Source organism: Balearica regulorum, chromosome 5 (genome assembly GCF_011004875.1).
Source record: "Balearica regulorum gibbericeps isolate bBalReg1 chromosome 5, bBalReg1.pri, whole genome shotgun sequence".
Classification (NCBI taxonomy): Eukaryota; Metazoa; Chordata; class Aves; order Gruiformes; family Gruidae; genus Balearica; species Balearica regulorum.
Genome location: NC_046188.1, coordinates 51,458,311 through 51,482,279, shown reverse-complemented (window position 1 = coordinate 51,482,279; position 23,969 = coordinate 51,458,311). Strand labels below are relative to the sequence as shown.

The following is a 23,969-nucleotide window of genomic DNA, read 5'->3' as shown; positions in this document are numbered from 1 at the left end:
GTTTGAGGTCTAGGTAGAAGCATTTCTTCAGGGATTGGGACAGAAAAGTTGCAGAGCTCCAGCAAGCAGTCATGCAGCCCAGGTCAGTACATAGCTAGTTGCTTTCAATACTTACAATTTTGCAGCCTAGACTGTTAACTAGAAGTAAAGGGTTACATGAGTGAGTGTTTTCAAAACCAGAGCAAGGACCTTGCAACAAGGCCACAAAGCACATGTGGCTGGATCTTGATTCTGCATCATTGTTTTTGTCTAGCTGCTTGGTTCCTCAGGCTCACCAGGCTGTAATCAGGTCTTGTGAACACTCACCTAAAGTGCCTGAACTGTGACTACATCAGTGAACACCCTGATACAAATCCTGCTCCTGTAATCTTCCTCGTGGCTGTCAGGGAAGACTAAGCTGATGATCTTTGTCCAGTTGGATGCACACCTAAAGCACTTAGCTCCTCAGAGGAGGCCCAGCTGCCTGTCCAGTGCTACAGGAGATAAAAAACAAGCCATAAAACACCAAGGAGCAATACAGAAAGTGACATTCACATAACTGGGAGTAGAAACCCCTGGAAAAAAATGTGGACAGAAAGGCCAAACACACAAAAAGAAGTTGCAAAAATATCAGTGGGACATAAGGTAAAGAGGAGAACAGAGAAAACCCACAACAGTAACTGGGAACTGACAAGGAAGGACCATGAAACACAGGCAAGGTAAGCAAAGGACAGACAGACATGTCATCCCTTCACAAAAGTAATATTGTAGGAGTTTTGATGTAGATTGAGGGCAGCCACAGCCACCCATTTATACTCTGGCCAAGAGGAACATGCAAGACCCATGGGCACAAAGGTTCTGCACTACAGCAGCTTTGTCTCCAAGGCCCAGCTAATGATGCAGCGTTTATTAGCATCAGGTTGCTAAAATATAAAGTGATCATTGTACAGGTGAAAAAAGGAAGACTCCTGGGAATACATCTCACCAAGGAACAGAATGATCCTTATCTCATCAAGCAAAGTAAACAGAGCAGCACAGATTCAGAAGAGGATAGACAATTAAAGGTACAGTCAAAACCTATTGAAAATCAATGGAAAGATTCACAGCCCCATGCAGATTCTCAATCAGACCCTTAGTTGTGATGCACTTATATCAATAACAGAGCTGGATATATCATTTTGCCACACTAAAAGGAAATAATTCCCAGGTTAGAACAGAACTACAGTCAGCTAAACAAAAAGCATTAGAAGCAGATTCTGGCTCTTCTGGGGGAGTACAGGCATTGGGAGGGGGTATAATACACTGTGTCCTGTAAACAAAGATCAAAAAAACACTCTGTGTGAAGCCATCCATGAGAAACACATGGGTCCAACATTAGGGTGTTTATTCAATAATTCTACTTTAGAGGCTTTATAAAGTATACAAACAACTGAAGCATATAAAACATAATGAGATAAAAATAAGTCCATAAAATTGCCTGCTAAGGGAGAGGAAGGGAGAAAAATTCTCTTTTAAGGAGCCTTTGGTTGCTATTAGTACTAAAACCACAGCTGGCACTATTTCTCTCATTGATGACGAAACATGCACTCCCTCTTATACAAAATTTAAATTACACTGTACTTTTTAGGGGGCAAGAGAGGAGGAGAGAGCTCAATCAACATATAGTGACCAGCAGTCAAAGTACTGAAGGAATTGTTGAGTATTTAAACCACAGCAGCACCTCAGAGTTGCCGCATACTTTGCTAAGCACCTTACCAAACACAGTGAGCACACAGTTATGGGGGCATTGTCCCTGCCCCAAAGGGCTTGTCATCTACATTCCCGGGAGAGTAATAAATTCAGACAGCTGTGAGGGAGGCATATGAAGGAGACTGTCATGATAACAACGCTTGCCAGCTCAAAGCTTCTTAGCAGTGCAGCCCTTATTGAACACTGAGCAGACCTGAGCAGGGACAGCTCTGCTGCTGCTAGAGGAACAGGAGCAGAGTGGCTCAGCAGGGACCATGCCAGCCCTGGCAAGTCAGTGCACTCCCACCCTCCACAGCCCCTCCTCCCTGGGCAGCAACACAGTATTGCCATGGGCAAAGAAAGAGGAACACTGAAGGGTTCTGTCAGCCTCAGCAGCTTCTCCCTTGAGCAACTGCTTCCAGGGCCATGCCTAGAGCTGGCTCTGCAGGTATTCCCCATGCAGCAGATGTCTCATCATCTCCTAGCTTGTTTCTGGCAGAGGAGAGCACTAAGGAAAGATTGAGAATGAGAAAAGTTGTCAGCTTTGTTGACCTTTAACCAGGTCTCCTCTTGGATGCCAGATGTGACATGGAAGAAAACATGAAGGAGGCTTTGTGAACGCATGACAAATGGGCACTCAAGACTGAGAGCAGACAGAGGGTGATGTCTCAGTGCTGCACTGGACAAGATATGTGGGGCAGGGGTAGGAGATGAAGAGCTGACAATGAAGACGAGTGCTTTGCACTTGGGTGGTGGAAAAGGAAGCCGTGTGAGGTGGCAGAAGAAAAATGTTCAAAGCAATAAGCCAGAAATACAGTATTTGTAACCACATTCTTGGAACAGGGAAAAAACACGCAGCTCTGACAGACAATGAACTGTCTTAGGAGCCACACAGACTAGAATGAACTGCACAGCTAGAAATTTTGCAGATCACTGTTGTAGAACTGTGCCCTGGAGCGTTAACTTTGGAAAACCTAGGAGAATCGCATTTTAAGTTATGTCTGAGCTTGCAGCCAGCCAGCCACAATGGACCAGAACTGCACAGCTGCCTTCCAGGCAGCCAGTGACAGCATTTAAGTTCTTTGTTGTCCCTCCCAAACACAGAAAAGAAACCAACCTACTTTCAGCTAATTTACAACAATACAAAGTCCTCAAAGCTCATGTTCTGGCCACTGTTCCCCCATGCTCCCCATTTGTTTCCCAAGCCACCCAGGGCTGCACAGAGCAAGGCTTCGGAAGAGCCCATCTGACTCAACTCAAGAGTCCTTGGTCAGGATGAGAAACAGCTCAAGAAGCATAACAACAGCAGAAAAAAGTACAGTCTTTCCTACTCTTCATTAGCGACATGAGTACCATATCTTGGCAGATCTCCATCCAGAGATCAGCAGATCACAGGTTGCATGGCAGTGCTGCTACTAATCCTATTGCAGAACCCTGGCACACAGACCTCCAGCTTACACACTGATCTCAATACCAAGCTCAAAAGTCTCCTCTTTGCAGGCCACAAGTATGCCACACTGTTTCACAACAAATCCACAGCCAATTGAAAATACTCAAAATGGAGTCTAAATATATTTTAATAGAAAAGCAATTCTACCCACTGGAACTTGTTGCTTACTTCATACCTAACCAAATGCAGTTCTGTTTTCTACTTCATGCAAAATCACTGCAGAACTGCTAGTTTCCACAGTAGTCCCAGAGCTTGCAACACAATACAGGTGTGACTAGCCAAGGCATATGTCAGGGTGTTTGATCCATCAGCAAATTACAGTAAATCAAGCAGGTCACAGTGCGCTCAGTCATAGTACCTGACAGTTTTTTAACATATGTCCTCTCAACCTGCTGCAAGCACAGGAGATATGTAGCTATGGACTCTTACAGCTAGGCAGACCAAGAAATTTGTTACCACAGCTCTTCCCACAACATGCCCGAGGTTGAAGTCAGACAGAGACTGCATTTCATTCCTCAAAAGGCTTTCTCTAAATACCATGCAATGATGCCACACAAGGAATGTTATGAAACCCAAATTCAATATGAGCATAAGTTATTAATTCACTATTGATATTCAAGATTATTGGGGACAAAAAAAATATCCTAATAAGCACAAGGTAAACCAGTTCGCTCCAGACAGATTCATGAAAACCCCTCAAATATTTCAAATACACATACAGAATCATAGAATGCTTTGGGTTGGAAGGGACCTTAGAGATCATCTAGTTCCAACCCCCCTGCCATGGGCAGGGACACCCTCCACTAGACCAGGTTGCCCAAAGCCTCATCCAGCCTGGTCTTAAACACTTCCAGGGATGGGGCATCCACAACCTCTCTGGGCAACCTGTTCCAGTGCCTCACCACCCTCACAGCAAAGAATTTCTTTCTAACATCCAATCTAAATCAACCCTCCTTCAGCTTGAACCCATTACCCCTTGTCCTGTCACTACACTCCCTGATAAACAGTCCCTGACCATCTTTCCTGTAGGCCCCCCTTCAGGTACTGGTAAGCCGCAATTAGATCTCCGTGGAGCCTTCTTTTCTCCAGGCTGAACAATCCCAACTCTCTCAGCCTGTCTTCACAGGAGAGGTGCTCCAGCCCTCTGATCAGCTTCGTGGCCCTCCTCTGGACTCTTTCCAACAGCTCCATGTCTCTCCTGTACTGGGGCCCCCAGAGCTGGACGCAGTACTCCAGGTGGGGTCTCACAAGAGTGGAGTAGAGGGGCAGAATCACCTCCCTCGACCTGCTGGCCACACGTCTTTTGATGCAACACAGGACACAGTTGGCTTTCTGGGCTGCAAGCACACACTGCCAGCTCATGATGAGCTTCTCATCAATCAATACCCCCAAGTCCTTCTCCTCAGGGTTGCTCTCAATCCATTCCTCGCCCAGCCTGTAGTCGTGCTTGGGATTGCGCCAACCCACGTGCAGGACCTTGCACTTGGCCTTGTTGAACTTCGCACGGGCCTACCTCTCCAGCCTGCCAAGGTACCTCTGGATGGCATCCCTTCCCTCCAGTGTGTCGACCACACCACACAGCTTGGTGTTGTCGGCAAACTTGCTGAGGGTGCACTCAATCCCACTGTCCATGTCGCCGACAAAGATGTTAAACAGTGCCGGTCCCAGTACCGACCCCTGAGGAACACCACTCGTCACTGTTTTCCACTTGGACATTGAGCCGTTGACCACAACTCTTGGAGTGCGACCATCCAGCCAATTCCTTATCCACCGAGTGGTCCATCCATCGAATCCACGTCTCTCCAATTTAGACACAAGGATATCGCGCAGGACAGTGTCAAATGCCTTGCACAAGTCCAGGTAGATGATGATATCAGTTGCCCTTCCCTTATCCACCAACGCTGTAACCCCATCATAGAAGGCCACCAAATTTGTCAGGCAGGATTTGCCCTTAGTGAAGCCGTGTTGCCTGTCACCAATCACCTCCTTATTTTCCATGTGCCTGAGCACAGTCTCCAGGAGTGAAAAAAAGCAATAAGCATGGGGATGGCAGGGGAAAAAATAAGCAAAACATCCTACTCTGTACCTCAAAATGTGTAAATGCCAGGGTGGATATTATCTTTCAGGATAAAAATTAGCCATCATATCAGACGATGTGGTTTCTAAGTTTAATTTACAGTAACAATGCTAGGACAAGACTTTATCAGTCACTGGGTAAAAAAGTTGTACAGAACAAAGAATATGGACCACGACTAGGATTAAAATCAGTGTCAACAATTGAAAAAGATTAGTTTTGTGATCAGTGAGGTGATCGCAGCTTTTTCCTTTTAAATTTTAAATTTAACCCTAAACTCTCCATTCCTTACCTCTTTAGCAGCCAGCTTTAGTAACTGGCAAAGCCAACTGCAAGTCTCCTCCACAAGTGTCCTAGAAACAGACACTGCAAGCTCCTGCACCTTACCTGGAAGGGACACCGTAACTCTGAAACAAATAAAGGTGGTTTTCTTCCAGAATGTTTAATTGAAGTGGACGTGAAAGAAAAGGAACTTGACTCAGAAGAAAATTTTACAAGTCTCAAAGAACTGCATGGATCTGATGTTTGGAAATGCCAAGGAAGAGTCATTATTTTAGTAGCCCTTCAGTCATCACTAACTCTTTCAAGAAGTATCTGCTCTTTGTGCACTCTTTACCTATTATATGGTGAAAAAAGTCACAAGCCAAATAAGTATTTGTTTACTCTTACAAGTCACCTCTAAGTTTATAATTCATCCTGCCACCAGGACCAGGAGTTCATTTTCAAGTTTAAAGTAATTCATCACTGAGCTAGGATCTGAGCTGCACCAAGAATAAATGTGTTTCAAAAATACATAGTTGCCAAGTCTTTACATAGCCATTTGAAATGTCTAACACGATCGCACAGTCCTGTAGTTTGCTTCCACTAGAAAGGCTTTCACATCTACGTTAATCTCTGGGAATTGTCCTACACTACAGAAAACCACAGTGTTTTCAGATTATTGATTTGACCACACATTACTCTGAGCTGCAGCCTCTGACTTTTGCCTATGTGCTTGAGCAGAAACCTTTGAGTGACAGCTCTGTATTCTGACATAAGGCAATAATTACCCTGTGATGAGAGCCCCAACTGAGAGCATGTTCCCAATGTCTTGAAAAAACAAATCCTCAGGATAAATCCCTGGCATCTTTACACAGCCAGGCTAGGTGGTGAAAAGAGGAGGTAGTATTTTATTGATTTCGCAAAAGGAGAACTGAAGCAGGTAGAGTTTTGTTATACAAAGCTAGGTGGACACCTAATCCTCTTGAGATCAGTGGGAGTTAGAGATCTACATGATTTTTGCAAGATTTGGCCACAATAGATACACTAATGAGATTTATGTTTTCCTGTGGAGTTTGGAATCATCCTTGACACTCCACCCTGAATCCCTAACTCTCAGTCTCTGGCTTCAATGTTAAGAAACCGGATGGCTTTGAAGGCTGAGAAGCTCCACCAGTACAGGAAGACTGGCTCATGTTATGGATCTGCCCCTCTCTGCAGCATGAACAACTAACCAGTCCCTGGCTTTCAGGTGATATATATGCATAGTTGCCAAATTGTCTATCAGAGCCCCTGCACCCTTGCCTAGGAGCTTACACGCTCTCTTCCTATACACGTTTTGGAAAGCTGCATGGCACTATCTACTTGTTAAACAGGCCACAGAAACGTAGCTACTTCCTTACTCTGAAGGGAGAGGCAGAATTGCTCTAGGTCAGAATTAGGCATATAGGCAGACTAATTTGGGGAAAGACTGTCCTGTTTTCACCCATCTGTTACATCAGCTCTGCCAACTCTCCCCATTTTATCTATACTTGACACTTGACTAAGCACCTAAGCTTCTCAAGAGAGATCAGTAGACAATAATTGCTCTTTTATTGGAGGTTATGTTTTAGATTAAGTTTTTGGCCTTCATGTTTGATAAGAAAAACTAAGTGTGACCTTGACTAGGGTTTAATGTATGAAGACCTAGAGAAAACAGCATATTGGGAGCTTGTGAGGCCTATAATGTCAGATTTGGGGATGCCCAGGGGCAAGAGTAGGACAGAGGGCTTCAGCCTCAGAAGTATCTACAAAGTCATGCGCATAAGCGAACACAAGTGACAGAGTTCAATCATTGGGACATTTTAGGAGGGCTTCTAGTCTTCGGCATGCAGTAAATCAGCCCTTGCTCGTTTACTACACCTCGTGCACAATGAGAGCAGCCTCAGTGCATACAAACCAGATTGTAACAGATACCGTGATATTCAAAGTGGCACTTCTGAAAAGGGGCTCCAGGACACAGGCTTAGGTTTCTGGTGACACGTCCAGAAGAGACAAGAGGTACATGCAAATACTTGAACAAGCGTCAGTGCTCCTGTCTGTACCTGCAGCCTTCTTAGTCATCAAGTTCTTGTGACACTACAGAAGATCACATCAAACCATTAAGATTAGAATTTAAATAGTCATGATAGCAATATGACAGCATTCTGATAGTAAATGGAAACGCCATTCAAAAAATTCAGGAAAAGACAAAATTCTCATGGCAATGTTAAAAATAACACATGTACCATGTGGATATGTTAATGTGCTGTCTTTCAGCCTCACAGGCTGGGCTAGGGGATCACAGGGGTACTTTGTGTTTGTTTCAAGAATAGTTATGACCTCTAGTTATGATCTTAAAAATGTGGTGGGTTGACCATGGCTGGAGGTCACTTTATCACTCACCTCCTCAACTGCACAGGGGAGAGAAAATATAATGAAAGGCTCATGGGTCGAGATAAGGACAGGGATAGATCACTCACCAATTACTGTCATGGGCAAAACAGACTGAACTTAGAAGGAAATTCATCTAATTTATTACCAAGCAAAACAGAGTAATGAGAAAAAAAACCTAAATCTTAAAACACCTCCCCCTAACTCCTCCCTTCTTCCCACGCTTAACTTTTCTCCCCATTTCTACCTAACCCCCAGCAACAGCAAAGGGGGACAGGGAATGGGGGTTATGGTCAGTTCATCACCCATTGTCTCTGCCACTCATTCCTCCTCAGGCAGAGGACTCCTGACCCTCTTCCGCTGATCCAGCGTGGGGTTTCTGTCACAGGAGACAGTCCTCCACGAACTTCTCCAACGTGAGTCCTTCCCACAGGCTGCAGTTCTTCATGAACTGCTCCAACGTGGGTCCCTTCTAGCGGGTGCAGTCCTTCAGGAACAGATTGTTCCTGCTCCACAGGGTCACAAGTCCTGCCAGCAAACCTGCTCTGGCATGCGCTGCTGTCTCCACAGGTCCTGCCAGAAGCTTGCTCCAGCATGGGCTTCCCACAGGGTCACAGCCTTCTTCAGGTGTCTCCACTTGTTCCAGCGTGGGGTCCTCCACAGGCTGCAGGTGGAATCTCTGCTCCCCATCATCTGCCATGGGCTGCAGGGAGACAGCCTGCTTCACCACGGTCTTCTCCACAGGCTGCAGGGGAATCTCTGCTCTGGTGTCTGGAGCACCTCCTCCCCCCTCCTCCTGCACTGACCTTGGTGTCTGCAAAGTTTCTCACACCTTCTCACTCCTCTCTCTGGCCACTCTTTTTTTTTTTCCTTCTTAACTCTGTTATAGCAGAGGCGCTACCAACATTGCTGATTGGCTCAGCCTTGGCCAGCAGTGGGTCCATCTTGGAGCCAGCTGGCATTGACTCTGTTGGACATAGGGGAAGCTTCTTAGCAGCTTCTCACAGAAGCCACCCCTGTGGCACCCACCGTCCCGCTACCAAAACCTTGCTACACAAACCCAAAACAATGGGGAAGAAAACTTTTTTTTGTCCTCAAAACCTTAGCAATATCATTTCAAATAATACAATGTTAAGGTTGTTATCCTACCAGTGAAAGGTGCCACCTCCACAGCCCTGTAAACTGAAATCCTCCCTCTGCAGCTTCAGTCCAAACACCGTAACACATTGTCCTTCACCCACTCTTTGACCTGATTTAGCATTAGAGGTGATTTGGCTCCTCCTAAGCACCATTAAACTGTTGACCTCTCTCTCCAAATGACCCAGTGTGGCTATGCCAGCTGTAACACAGTGTGCCAACCAGCTGGCGCTGGCATGACAGCACTTCATTAGAGCCATTGAAGAGCTAGAACATGGCAGGATTAGACAGCAATGCCACGTTAACAAGAAGCAACACTGACTTTTAGGGGTGGAAATCAGGATAGATGTATGAGTTTCTCTGGAAAGCGTGTTGTCACTAAACAATAAAACACAGCACAGAAATGGGTGATTTCATACTGCAGCATTTAACTCTGCCACTACCAGAGAATCTGTTCCCCTCCAGCTTGGCACAGCATAGTACAAAACCTGAAGAATCTCCATGCTGATAAAGGGTGCCCAAGTGGCATGTTTACACCCTGGACACTCCACCACACTCTGACCTTGCCGAGCAGCTGTGAAGCCTCCACTAAATCTCCTCATCTGCATGCCCTGGTCTGTGCTACAGAAAAGGTCTCTGCACAGCATTCAGCCCTGGTTTGTCTGAATGTCAAAAGCACAGCTTTGACCGCAGATGCTAGTCTACCACGAAGTGAATTTTGCAACAGACCACCAAACAACAACATGTAGCAGTAATTTCAGAAAAGTACCACTCTAGCCCTCATGCTGACCAGGTACTGAATATTTAAAGACTAAGTGGCTGGGTCTTTAATTGCTCTTATTCAACACAGCTCTGAAGAACGAGTACTGCATTGCTTAGCCTCAGTTGAAGCTTCGTTCCAAAGTCCTCAGTACCAATAAGAGCAGCGGTTTAAGTCCCCTCCCCCAAGCCAAGATTCATCGTTTCCAGCTAAAGGAAAGGACAGTATATTTGTTCTGTACTGAAGCCCCTGGGACTCAGAACACAAGATGAAATGGAAATTTTTTATTTTTTTTTTTAAAAAAAAAGGTTTATACAAGACAAGTATGGACCAGATGAGACACGATGGGTTCTTAAGAGGCTAGGTCCCCTGGTACAGAGCACAGACTGAATGTTATCAAGATGGTACATGCCAGTCATTACGATGCTAATTGGCCCTGGCAGGGCTCTGGCGACTGAAGTGAACATACTAACTGTCACTACCTGGAAGCATTGCTGCAGGGAACAGCTCCAAGGAGCCTAAAGGAAAGAAGTGGGTGTGAGGAGGTAGAGAGATGGGGGATGTTTATAGCTCTCTACTGCTGTCTGCATCGTATATTTAAATAAGAGGAAAAATACTTCTGTCTTTCTACACTGTGCTGCTAAAAATTCCACTAAAAAAATCACTTTGGGTAATTTACATTTAAATGGACTTTGCACATGAAGTAGATTATTTTGCTGGTTATGTTTACAATTACTTTTCCTCCCCGTTTCCCAGGACTCCATGACTCTTGTCTCCAGCACCATCTTTTCTTTCCCTGTCTCCCAATCTATCCAATTAAAACATCAAAAATAAATTAACTTGTCAGATTGCCCCAACAACTATCTCCTGTCAGAGCTTTCATCTTGAAAAATTCTAGTGTGTTGAGTGTTTTTGTTTGCTTAGGTGACCAGATTTGCCATCTATGTACTAGATTTCCAGCACTTTTAAAGCAGAGAATCAAAACTTTCTGAAGAGCTCACTGGTCACAAAGAGTGATTGTTTCCAGTTTTGGTTGGACAGCATTCTTGTAAGGCTGGGAGAGCACCAGAGACTGGATTATCTACAAATCAAAGAGAAGACTGAGAGTTATAAAAGTGTGAATTGCTGAAAAATGAATTTTATTTGAAGGTGTGTTTTGTACTTCATTGCAAATAACCAACAGTACCGAGTGACTCAGTGGCCTGGATGTGACAAGTTAGCTGTATCCTTTAAAAGACCAGCTGTGAACATGACAACTCTGCTAACGAGATGCCAGAACAGACACTTATGACATCTGTCCTCTGAATCACAGGTCAACATTTCATCCAGGCCCTGTGCACGTGAGATGAAACCCAGAGAAGCTACAATCACATTTAATCTATGACAAAAGCAAGGGGAGTCTGGAATAATATTCTTAGACAAACAAAAATGAATGTTTCTTCTGACAGCCACAATCAGCTGTCCACTTTTCTTAATTCCTTACTACCATAACACCAAAGCAATCCAGCATATTATCTCCCTAGAACTTCCCAGGTGCTCCTGCACAGCCTATTACGCCCCATAAATGTCAGTTCTGTGGGCCAAAAGTCTGCTATGGATAAGAAGATCCTGGCAGAAAGGAAACAAGAGCTTCCACATGCAAACATACAGATAAATACTTGCAATGTAGGTAAGTCATCCTTCCTCCCTAGCATGCCATGTGAATTCCTAACCTTCTAAAACATGCATACAATAAGATTGTATCAAGACTATATGACTATGGTGATGAGGGGAGAGAAGAGGAGAAAAGTAACATGAAAACTACATTCACTTACTGAAACTACAGCAATGTGTCCTAAAATGACTGTAGAACACAGACGGAAGAAAAAAAGGGGGTGGCTATTAAAAAAATTGAGATGCAAGTCTCCATGCCCTATCTTTTGTACTGGCATTGCAGGAATAAAATTTCTTCTTGAAATAGTTTGCAGTGCAAGCAGACAAAGAATGGTGGGGGGGGGGGGGGGAAAGAGACACAGAGGTGAGAAAGTAGCTGGGATTTCCACTCATCTAGCACCAGTGGGGCAAACAGGATCATAGTTCGTCACTCTCTCTACTTAACTAAACCCCTTCCAGCTAGCCTCAGCACAACCCTTCCCAGACAGACTGTAAAAGAGAACATCTGAACACAGCCAGAAGGATCCTAGAGAGCCACAGAATTTGTGCCTCTTTGCTGCATGCTAGACCTCATCTATTCAACATGACTCAAGAGCGTGTGCTTCCTATCATCACTTCCATCAAGCCGCTGCAACCAGCTTTGCTCTCCTTTGTAAATAGGTTTCATTGCTTTGTAAAATGGACGTATTAGTCATGAATAAAACCCAAAAAAATTACTGGGGAAGGAAGCAATACTCAATGTACAACAGTCAATAAAAGACAGAAGAAAAATATTAGCTGGAGAGTTCCAAGAAGGTTAGTGTTACAAAGAAACAAAATATTGACTCTGACACAGGAAAAAGCTCTTCTGAATACCAATGTGTTCCATACAGTGACAAAGAAGCTATACTTACCTCAAAGGAGATTAAGTAATATACCATAGCACCTGAGGAAAGGGAGAAGGGTAGAAAAGAGAGGCAAGCAAGCATAAACACAAAGAGAATAAGGTCCCTGAAGTCTGTTTCATATAGCTGCTTCTCCTTCACAAAGGAGATTTATATCTTTTCCTTGGAAATTCAGCATTCAGGAAAGTGGACTTAGAAGTATAACTCCATAATAATACCCTCTTTTCCAGTCCCCAGGAAACTATAATACTGATTTACTGGTCAAAGAAATAAATGTGCCTCAGAGTTCCATACAAGGCACTTCTGCCTTTCTGAAGTTAATCCAGCTCTAAGATGGATAAGCAAAAGGCCAACACGGGTGGAAAAATACCACAGAAAGTATTTGTGTAGATAAAAGGAGCTTTCTAAAGGCCAGTGTGTCTGTCATGATGGAATAATTTTCATTCTCTAGATAAAGAGCTGGAGAATAAAAGTAGAAAAAGTTACAACGCACAACCAGCTCCCTGGGTACCAGGACAGGTTTGCTGGTTGGGGACTAGGTTTTACTGAAAATGCCTAATCAGTTAAATTTAAAACTGGAAATATTTCATATGGGATTCATTTGAACAAATGTTGACATCAATGTCTGCACTAGGAACCTGCAGGGCAGGATTCATCAGTTTCTAAACAGTTGCCTATAACAAGGTCAGATGAACTTTGTCCTAAAACATCTATTTCTCTTTCCTGACTGGAAGGCGAGTCCACATAATTCAGATGCAGACAGCTAGTTAGTAGGCATCTAAAGCTAATGGTGGACTCATTTCACCGAGTACCAAAATGATTGCAGCACCTCACTTGAGACTCAAGTACAGACACAGGTTTGCAAAAATGAATCCACTTTCTTCTCAATATGACAACTGGAAATCTTACTCTGGAGAATGCAAATACAAGTCCCAAGCTTCTATACAATCTATGTTACCAATTAAAATGAATCAAGATGCAGCCCTTATAGTTGCAGAGATAGCCTTTTAAATGCAAGCAAAATGCAAGTGGGAGCAACACTGTATTCCTGAGCCTGCAGATTGATACAAACAGGACTTCAGTGATGCTCAAGAGCAAGAACTGAGCCATCAGAAGAAAATTCACAAGACTGACAGTTTTGCTTTTATAAAATAACTCTCCCTTAGATTCACATTGAGAGAACTGTCCCTCAGCTCCTAATCCTGGGTTTAAATGCACCTTCCAGGAACAGAGGGGAAGATAAGCCCCAGATTTCTTTAAAACTACTTTTTTTTTCTATTGGTGAACAAGGCAAGTAAGTCCTAAAATAGAACTTAATGATGTAGACTGCAAATGTCCAAATCCATGGCCTGGCAGAATAGCTCATATAGCCCTAACTGACCAGCCTCTGATAGAAGGGGAACCCTAAGCTGTTCCCTTATCCCTCTTCCTGCCAGATGCTGTTTGGTCCCATAACACAGGTGGCTGGGAGCAGCCTACAAGAACAATCCACACAGCCCACAGCTCCTCTCCCTTTCACTTGCAAGGGATTCTCTGGGAAAAGCACAGGCAGCACTGGGTCACCTTCACCAGGACACCAGCAGCCCACTGCTGGTCACTGTCTTTCTCCACATGCTACTCAGGAAGAGGAGCATCCTATGTGCATGTTCATATCTGGAAAATATTAGACAACTAGATAGACCAACTGTACTGTGTATGCAAGAAATACAGCTCTTATCAGCCTGTAGCATAAACTCTGTGTTCCCTCCATCTGGTAGGGTTGGGCACAGCTAGGATGAAGTCTATTCAGGCAGGAGCGTTTACTAATGCAGTGGTCATTTATTCCACATGGGCTGAAACCTCTCTGATTAGGGACCATTTTTCTTGTCCTGCAGTTGTACAGTGCTTACATAGCATGAGTTGCCAGCTGGGGCTCATGAAGACTGACTGCTGTGGTACAAACAAAATCAGCCTTATTCAGACCAAATTCCAAAGCAGAGGCTGTTTGCTTGCCCACATTCAAGATTAAATACAGAGGGCTGGGCTAACCTCTGAATTGAAAGCAAGCCAGGCACTGACCTTCCCCTTTGGCAAGGACAAATAGCTATGGGGAAGCTGCTTCAGGACTCGGAAGCAGTCATTTATTAAAACTGAGAGATTACTCCTACCAATGAAAGGCAAGGGGACTCCAGAAACATCTCCTCCAGCACACATGAGAAACTGTCCAATCTTAACCTCCATTTCAAATGCTAAACACTTTCCAGAATACTCACCTGAATTTTTCATAGCTTCCACAGAGGATAAAAAGAAAGACTGGTACAGAAATCTTCATATTTCCTTTTCTAAATTTATATAAATTACGTAATTGCATTTTTAGAAGTGACTAGAAGAGAACTGCACAATGAACTAACTCTACATGTGACATGGCAGGAAAGAATACTTCTAAAAGCAGAAGGGCACTTTCTCCTCCCCCCTCCCCCCCAAAAAAAACCTAGGAAAGAGAAGGCAGAAGGCACTATAATTGCACATGTGAAAAATTATTCCAGGACAATGGTAAGTGTGGCAAGTTATTTTAATTGCTGAGTTTATGATATACTTTAAATGATGTAAAGGATGCCCAGAGCACAAGAATGGCTGCCATCTAAGAGAAGATGAATGCACTTAAAGGAACATGCTTTCTTAACAAGCATATCTGATAAATTATATCTGTATACTGGCAGCATAATCTAGCAGGAGGGGCTCACAGGCATTTTCTAAAGGCAAAAGCTTGTCATTGGGAAAGGATTTTGCCAAAATCATTTAGCTCTGGACTAAAATTCCAAGAGAAGAGGAAGGAAAGAACAAGTCATTTTCTCATGGTAGGATTTAACTTAAAATCCAGAAGGCAGCTTATATCCATTGGTATTTGGGGTTTTTTTAAAGAGGTATGGGGCATTTACTCGATTTTAGAACAAATGTATTTGTATTACTGCACTTGTAAACAAGACTTTAGTGTAAGGCACTGTGAAGCAGAAGAAAAACAGTCCTTACGCTAAGAGTAACACAATGGTTCCCCAGCAGCAGCTCATAGGGCCACAACAAATGTTCGTAGCCTCTCCAATACACAAAATTAAGTGCATCCTGAATGCGAGAACAGTGACGTATGATAAACTAGGAGCTCAGTCTGCCAGAAACTTCGTGTTTGGCAACAGTCCATTGTTCCAAAAAGGTTAGAAGCCACTGAAATGGAGTATATTACAAGACACAGCATAGAACAAAAACCAGAGACTGGGAGAGCACAAGGAACAAAAAAAGAAAACCACAGCCAGTCTGACCACCATCCTGACACGAGCACTCCCAACAGTGAGAGTGTTAAGCTCAGCCAGATCGTCATTTCAGGTGGCTTTTGGGGATCACAAGCAGCCCTGTGCTACCATCACCGTAAGCCCCATGGTTAAACAGTCAGAGACAGCGTGTCATCAGAACGGTTTAGGAAAGCACAAGAGCTCAGCTGGGCCAGGCAAAGTGTCATTGCCTCCAGTTTAAAGGCAGATACAGGGAGCAGTTGTGCAGCTCACGGACAGGCAGAGTGCCTGCAGCACAGCCAGGTAACAAACTCTGGCTTCACGCACAGCAGGCTGTGCCTTGCTCACAACCACATCCCACTATGCTTCAGTGCCAGTAGAAGGAAAACAGCACTACACCAAACAGCGGGAGAAATCCCTCAAAATCTTCATGATATACAAAGCCTGAAGGAATGCACATTATAGAAAGATTTGGTTTCCTGGCAGGAAATCAAACGTATAAGCCAAAGATTATTCACAAAGATCAAGACAACCTTCAAAGAAGGCAGAAATCCAAGGGGAGGCAAAGTATTTCCAAGTAGTTCCACTTTCCTCACACAAGCCAGGGAAGCTCAGAGAGAGGGTCATAAATAATGGACTTTATTTTCATTCTTTGCATATACTCTTGGTGGTGCAGTGCCCAGTGTCATCCTGAGATGGAAGCTGATAGTGAGACATTTTCGGATACTGAAAGATACCTTAAAAAGGACCTTTTCTTGGAATAGGAGTGCTCAGTTTCTGAAATCCAAACTCTTGTAATTTACTAATTGCTTTATACAGTCTACAACTATAAGAGCACTTCTAAGAAAAATCAGATTTCTGATAATAAAAGCCTCTGTAAACTAACAAAGAAAGGCATTTCAAGATGCAGTGGCTAAAGGCAGCATATTCAAAGTAAGGTACCTATTTAAACATCAAAGTAACCAACCATTGACAGAACTCCCCTAAGAGCAGCAAGAGTCACCATTACTTGATGTCTTCAAAGCAAGACCAGAGGATCGTTTTCAAATATACGATCTAGCTTATGCCACAGTTAAAGGCTAGATGCTGAAATTAGTGTTAACAAAAGTAGCCTTTTCCCAGACACTCTTATTGTGAGCAGTTCTGTTCATGCCAAAATTCAAAGATGATTAAATGAATCAAGAATAGGTGTATGGAAGTGCTGCTAATGAGGGGCCTATCTCAGAAAAGCTTAGTTTAAGCTGGCAAAACACAGCCTGATAAGGGACAGGATCACTGCCTGCAAATACACTTGAGGAGGGCAGCAGCAAGAAATGAGAAGAATCATTTAAACCATAGGATTATCTTGGTGCAGAAATGAGATAAACCAATCATGAACACTTCTAGGCTGGAGGTCAGAAAAATCTGAGTATGGAGCAATTGTGATCTGGAGCAGCCTCCCAGTGAGAGAAGTGAAAGAGGAGAAGAAAACAGATAAAGAGAGAACCTGAGAGTCCGCAGAAAGGGCTCCTGCCCAATTTTGATCCCTCAGTAGTGGGGAGTCTTCCCTGGGACTGAAGCTTGGAAAAGTCAGGTTGTCTTTCCAGCTCTGAGCTCATAGAGAGTTCCAATAACTTGGTAACCAGTTAATTACTGGAAGAGAAGGATTTACTTGGGGGGGGGGGGGGGGGGGGGGGGGGGGGGGGGGGGGGGGGGGGGGGGGGGGGGGGTGCTGTTTATTTCTAAAACAGAGTAATTTTTTATTTGCACTAGACAAAAACATAACCTCTGTTTTTCATCAGTTCAGGAGAACACACAGCAGGAGCAACACACAGCAAAAAGAGATAATTTAGGTTCCAACCTTGAGTAGCCTGTGCAGACAGGACAGCAGCTCTCTACACCACCACCACCAGAGGTGGACTTCACAGGTGTTCTATTGCAAAGATCCTTCAGCTCTTATCAACAGAGGGAGGGGAAACTAACAAGTACTGAAGAACCAACATTAAAGCCCAAGGTATTCAGAGAAATAAAAAAGCAGCAGTGCTCTGCAGTGGCCGGGAAGCACCGGCTGCTGGGTTGTCAAAGTATGCATCCTTCTTTCTACAGACCAGATCCACAGGCCCCGGATTCAGCAGCCCTTTCTGCAGCACACCAATGTCAGTAATCATATGAAAGTTAAAGCCAAAGTCACATCAACCTAGTAAGGAAGCTATTGAAGCAGTTTACCATAAAACCATAAAATCATATATAGTAGGACTCAGGAGAGTTTGGTTACCCTTTTGACAGTTCACCTCCTGCCCCTAGTCTCATCTTTTTGGGTCAGGTTCCATCTCTTACCAGATACATGGGGATCTCAGGGACGACATCTATCATTAGTGGCTTAGCAACAACTAAATGACCTTCCTACCTATACCAGATTTTTTCCCGTCATCTTGCAATGCGAGGCATTTGCTAGGATGGAAGCTGTGAGAACAAACTATCAACAAACCACACCATTCCTTGGAAATAACAGACTAACCCTTACAGAACTAGAAAAAAAAATATTCAGGAAGCAAAAGTCATAAGCTTTCCATAACCACTTTGTTGTCTCAGAGGCCCTCACTTTCCCCCTCTGTACACAAAGCTTCCCCTCTTCAGAAAGTGTAAAGAGACTCTTGTGTGCTCAGAACTGTAATGTGAAACAAAATTGTGTGTTGATGATCTTGAAACTGATTTAATAAAGCAGTTTCAATTCCACCCTTCCTTCCTCCCAACTCCACCCTCTCCTCCAAGAGGGAAATTTGTTTGGGTTATTAGGGAGGGGGAAAAAGCAAGCTAAAAATAGCCTCCTGTTTGCCTTAAAAAAGTTAAAGCTATGAATAAACAGCCTGAAACAGGAATGCAATTAATCTGCCCACCAAATTCCTGTGTTACTTTCTTGTTCAGTTCAAGACATTTTCATAAGGATCAAACACACAGACTTATTTCTGCAGAGCCAGTAGTATCCCAGGACTGCCTGCTTCCTTGCAGGTAAGGTAACTGGCCTTAACATGAGGAGGAACAGGTTATGAGACTGGATGAACCAACGATATAATCCAAGACTGTTAAGTACTAGAATATTTGAGCAATATCCTTGCATCCTAGGAACCAACATGAAAACAAATTAAGAAGAATGCACTAAGAGAACACAAAAACATTTCTGTTGTTTCCATTTACTGTGGAACAGACAAATTGCATTACCTCCTAAAATCTATCTTCCCACTAAAAAGCACTCACAGTTATCCCTATCTTAGACTCAAGTCACATCTGTCCCTGACAGCAATAGCTGTCAACACTGAAAGAGCAGGATGATCAGCCATCCTTTCACCCTGGGCTGGGAGCCAAAGCAAGGTTGGCTTATATATTTGCAGTGCAGAGCCAAACAAACTTCTTTAATCTATTCTGTTCCTTATGCTACTCCATTAGCAAGCAAGCAGATCAAACTCCAGGGAGTATCCTTGCAATCTGAATATTTGAACCCTAACTTGATTTTACCTTATTCCTTTTCCACTGTATCACCAGTGAGATTCAGGTAATGCCATAAGAGTCATGTGTACTATCCTATCAATGCAGACAGAAGCCTCTTGGCAGAGTTGCCTTTCAATCCCATATTCCCAGTTTCCCATAGCATGAGGCATCACAGCATGCTGCCGTAGAGTGCTATAGACACTGCTACGATACCTGATATGAGTTACATTTTAAAAAAAGAAAACCACTTCCCTCCTCTTACAGCAGACGAGCCCTCTAGAAGGAGAAAGGAAATGCCTCACTTTCATCTCAGAGTTCAGAGGGAATGTTTTATAGCTGTCAATCCTATCAAGATCCTATTCATTGACACACCAGAGATAGATAGCAACTATTTTGAGGTAGGCTGTGCAGCCATGAAATAACCAAGCTCTGAAAAGAACTTCATCCAGTGACATTTGGAAAGCAAGGTAAAAGACTTTCCTGTGACCTTAAAGTAAATGCTGAAAGCCAACACACAACAGGCAGGCAAGCTGAGTTAAGCAGATGTGACTACACAAGGCAAAGCCACATGACGAACAGAGCAGCATCTGCTACTGGAACCCCAGGTGAGAAACATGAACCCAAGCTGTTTGCAACCTCTGGTGTCCCAGGTCCAAGCAAGTACTTTCACTCGAAGAGGCAAGACACACTCAGTGACCAGAGTGGGACAGTGGATGCTGGGATCTCATGCTCACATCTCAGTATCACTGGCATGACATACAAGCCTGCATTTCCCATCCATACACAGTGCTCATCATCTCACTGTGACTACTAAAAAGACTTCAGGAATACTATTTGGGCTGTGCAGAAATATTAGGAGAAAGACATCCTGGTTAATACTTATGTTACTTCAACCACTATCCTGGAACATTCACTGGCTCTATGTTTACCCTCAGTTCTCATTGAAGGTGGAAAGTGTCCTTTAACAGAAAGGAAACTGGCACAGAGACAGTCTGCTACTGAATTCTCAGGGAATCTGCAAGCAGACCAGGGAGCTGAAACTGCATTTGCAGAGCTCTAGATTAGCTACCAGATCACTGTCCTTTCGACAGGCATACCAGCCAGCATTCACTTTGTGCAGCTTACTTGAAAGTCTGGTGGATAAACAAAAGAACCAGCAAGCCAGAGAAGTCAAGGGTGTTATGGGTCAAGGTCAGAAGCAACTGCATCAGCAGGACTGCCAGTGGAGCATCTACTATGCACCCAGCAACACACCAGGGCTGACCTGCTCCCTGGGAAGCCTTGCCCAAGCAGATATAACTGCAGACTCCTGCCTTCTCAAAGGTGCAGTAGCCAAATGTTATAGCACAGAAAAGGCCTTTGACATCACTCATCTGCAACCTCACCCTTTTCTGCCAGCTGGTTTTAACAGATGCTAGTGGAGGTGGCTTCCGTGGGTTCAACAGGGATTCAACTTTCTCAGGGCACTGTAAAGAATCAGAAGGGAATGGACATTGACTCAAGAGAAATAGAAAGCAAGCTTAAGTGTGTGGAAGAAATCCTGCTTTTGATCTGAAAGCCAGAAACTTCAAACAGCCTAGGCTGTTTCTTTGCAGAAACACAAAGTCTAGGGCTCCTTTACAGCACTCAGCTTAGTGTATCTCAGATTGTACGTACAGTCACTGTTCCCAGTGACACCCCTTTACAATGACTCTTCTTAAGAAAACACCCACAATCACTACAGATGATTTGTCAGGAATGCTAATTGAAATAAACCAGCACGTCTTTGCCACAGCCAGTAGATTCAGCCAAATATCTATTCATGCACCCAGAAGCTTCTCCTTTGAGTGAGACACAGGACACATCTCATTTAAACCCCTTCTTCCTGCATTTTACCCAGCCAAAATTCATGGTCCACAGTAAGATCCATCCATCAGGGAAAATGCACAGGCAGGATCAAGGATCTAAATGATTAACAGGGGAAGAGGGTATGAGGGGGGGAAGTCACAGACAGCCTCTGTGACAAAATCATGCTACCTTCAGCAAAGGCAAAGCTCACTTGCAGGTTTACTAGAGGGCCTCAGAGGAGAGCACAAAGACTGAGCTCCACACGGCTTTTTAACTTTTTTGTGAATAAAACAGTCACTTCTGCACAATACTAAATCAGAAGGAAAGGCCAAGCTAACCACCTCATACAGTGCTGAGTTCCCCATCACACCAGCACCAAGTGCTCTGTACTTGGTCACAGAGAAAGGAGTAGAATTCAAAGAGTTAAGAAATCTTGATCACAACGATCAGGAAGAACAGTGGTACTGCAAGGTATAACCATGGCCTTGATCAATATTTCTAATGCATAAAATATGCATGTCAGGGCATATCTACAGTACTTGAAGCAGTCTTCCAGCTGAGTAGTTGTTTTTTCCTTCAACTCAGCCTCACTTTTAACTACTTTTTAAAAACGATTATTTTCACTCAATATTCAATTTCTGACAGGTATTATTCTCTACATATGCTGCAAGCTGGCTCTATCCTTTCAGGCAAAACACAACAACTCACTAGAAGAAACTTTTCTTATTTTACAAGTCATATATAATTTAGGCATCCGCAATATTGACAAAGGCTAGAAATAAACATTGTGTCCAATTCTCTTTCCTATAACCTTTCAGAGTTTTTAGGGCCTTTTTCTTTCAAAGCATTGCTTCCTCCTGCTATTGCCATTAGTTCTTAGAAGAATCAGTTACCTGAGCACAATTACTTCCCTTATGCCCAACCCCATAACCCAAAATCCACACCACGTCAACATTCAGTGCCATTTAATTGTAAGTACAAGTGTCTTACACTCTCTTAAGCACTTATATGGGGTTTTTTTTGTTCATTGAGTCCACAAGCATTTTTCAAAGCAAACACTTGCACATGCGTAGATTTGCTCCTGCCCTTCTAGTCTTGCAGATGGATTCCGGACACAAGATACACAACTGACATATTTAGTTCTCTCAACCAGCATAAGACAGGTAAATAATTGTCTCAAAACCAGAGATGGTTTTGCAAGCAATTGTTATACCATCATTTTAAAGGGTGCAAAATGTCAAAATCACCAATGTGCATTTTACTGAGTTATTGGCAGAAGAGGTTTATTGACAAAAGAATCACAGGCAAGTTACATGGACATTCACAGATAGCTAGTAGGAATAGGGAAGCATTTTCTTCACTGTATTTCTTTTAGGTAGAAATTAAAACAGTTTGAGAGAATGAGGATCTTCAAGAGTTTTCATTTGGTGTCCAAATAGGACTGAATTAGCAAGTACTCTTAACATTGCTGAGAAAATTTCAGCCTCTCATTTTGCAAGTATATCTAGGAACAGACCCAGGAACACAGACACCAGCACTGAGACACTCTCTCCTTTCACCTGCCACTGCCTATGACTAGATGTCACACATGTATGATGTGTTTCCTTCTGGCACTCTGAATGAGTAGGGAAGTTTAATCATCTTTGCCCAAGCAATAATTTTCTTTCCTCTTTTTATTTAAATAAAGTTTTTTCTTTCTGAAGCTGTTCTCAGGAACTAAATATTTTGCCCAATTCTCATCTTGGCCATTGGACAAATAACCAGAACAGACACTCAAAGCACACAGTCTTCCATTGCCTCCTCTCAGCACAAGGTGTGCAGGTGGCCAGAAAAGAAGAGTTTGCAATGCTAAGCTTCCAGTCTGAGCTATTGGGGGCTGAGGGAGTGGAAGGTACATATCCATTTAGCTTGGGATACGTAAATCAAATATTTTTGCAGTAGTAAGCGAACTGACAAAGTACAAATAGAGAAAGAGATTATCCTCACAGATTACAGCTAACAAATCCTCACTGGGGAAAATGCTGCGTGCATCAGAGAAACTCACTGTGATTGGTGGTTTTGCAGATGACACACAAGATGCAGTTGGAAGTTGCTTTTGATCTCCCACAGCAAAAACAGTCAGCCCTTCAGTGATGCCACTGCAAGACACAAAACAACAGATTCATGAATAAAACAAGCAAGTGGTGATCAGGAGTCACTTCAGGAACAGACCTTTCAATCCAAAAATTACAGCTCCCTGCTTCACAATCCCTTCCCCTGCCCTCTGTCCTCCACACACTCTTAAACCTCCATGAAGTTTGTTACTAAAATGAAACTCGAATCACCAAACAAAGATTGACTTATTGGAGAAAATCTCTTCTTGCACACTTCCAATACAAAATTAAAAAACTTTTAGGAGAGGTGACTTTCTCATCGAATCCATGCACAAAAACTAATAAAGTGATAGTGAACGTGCAACAGCAAGAGACTGAGGCATGCTGGGCATGCAGAGGAAAGTCAGCATCCCAAGAAATAAACTTAGTTTCTCCCAGGGAACAACGCATAGAAAGCATTAAGAAGAGAGCATAAACTTATGTTTCCTTATGCAGGGAGAAGATCATGGCAAGGGAGAGTAAAATTGATAAATGTTTCTAATCCTTCAAGTTTCTGAGACTGACAAATGCCAACAAAGCAAGGTCAGTCAGTGGAAGCAGTTTATGCAACAAATACCCATAAATGAAAAGCACTTTCTGCTGGGAGTGGTAAAATTGCACAGCGATGCTGCACAGGGAAAAGTAAGGTTATAGCTATACTCAAATGCACAGCAACATTCAAATGCATAATCAACTAACAGTTTAGTTCTACCTACGGAAGCAGTAGTAAGATCTATACTTTAGACAAACCTTTGGGAGAGGGTGACGACAAGACCCTTCCTTTTCCATTGCAGATTTATCGTTATAGTAGATAACAAATTACACCACTGTTTTGTGCTAGTGTATACATCTCCTTAGCATTAAGTTTGGAACTGCACATAGATTTTAGTTAAGCACAACGCAATTAGTCCTACTATAAATTACTTAGGATTAAAAAGCCAACCCCT

At 43.3% G+C, this 23,969-nt stretch overlaps 1 protein-coding gene across 12 annotated transcripts in view; it reads right to left on the bottom strand.

Annotated features, from left to right (window-relative positions):
• Window positions 1-23,969, bottom strand: part of TSPAN4 (tetraspanin 4) — a 468,762-nt gene that overhangs the window by 371,984 nt on the left and 72,809 nt on the right. For 9 of the 12 annotated variants that reach the window (XM_075754869.1, XM_075754876.1, XM_075754871.1 and 6 more), the window contains one exon: window positions 22,935-23,028. The exons of the other annotated variants lie outside the window; for them this stretch is intronic. Coding sequence is in view for 1 of the 9 variants with exons in the window: in XM_075754865.1 (XP_075610980.1) it covers window positions 22,935-23,028 (94 nt within the window). In the remaining 8 variants the exon portion in view is untranslated. The remainder of the gene's footprint in view (window positions 1-22,934; window positions 23,029-23,969) is intronic. 12 annotated transcript variants of the gene reach the window in all.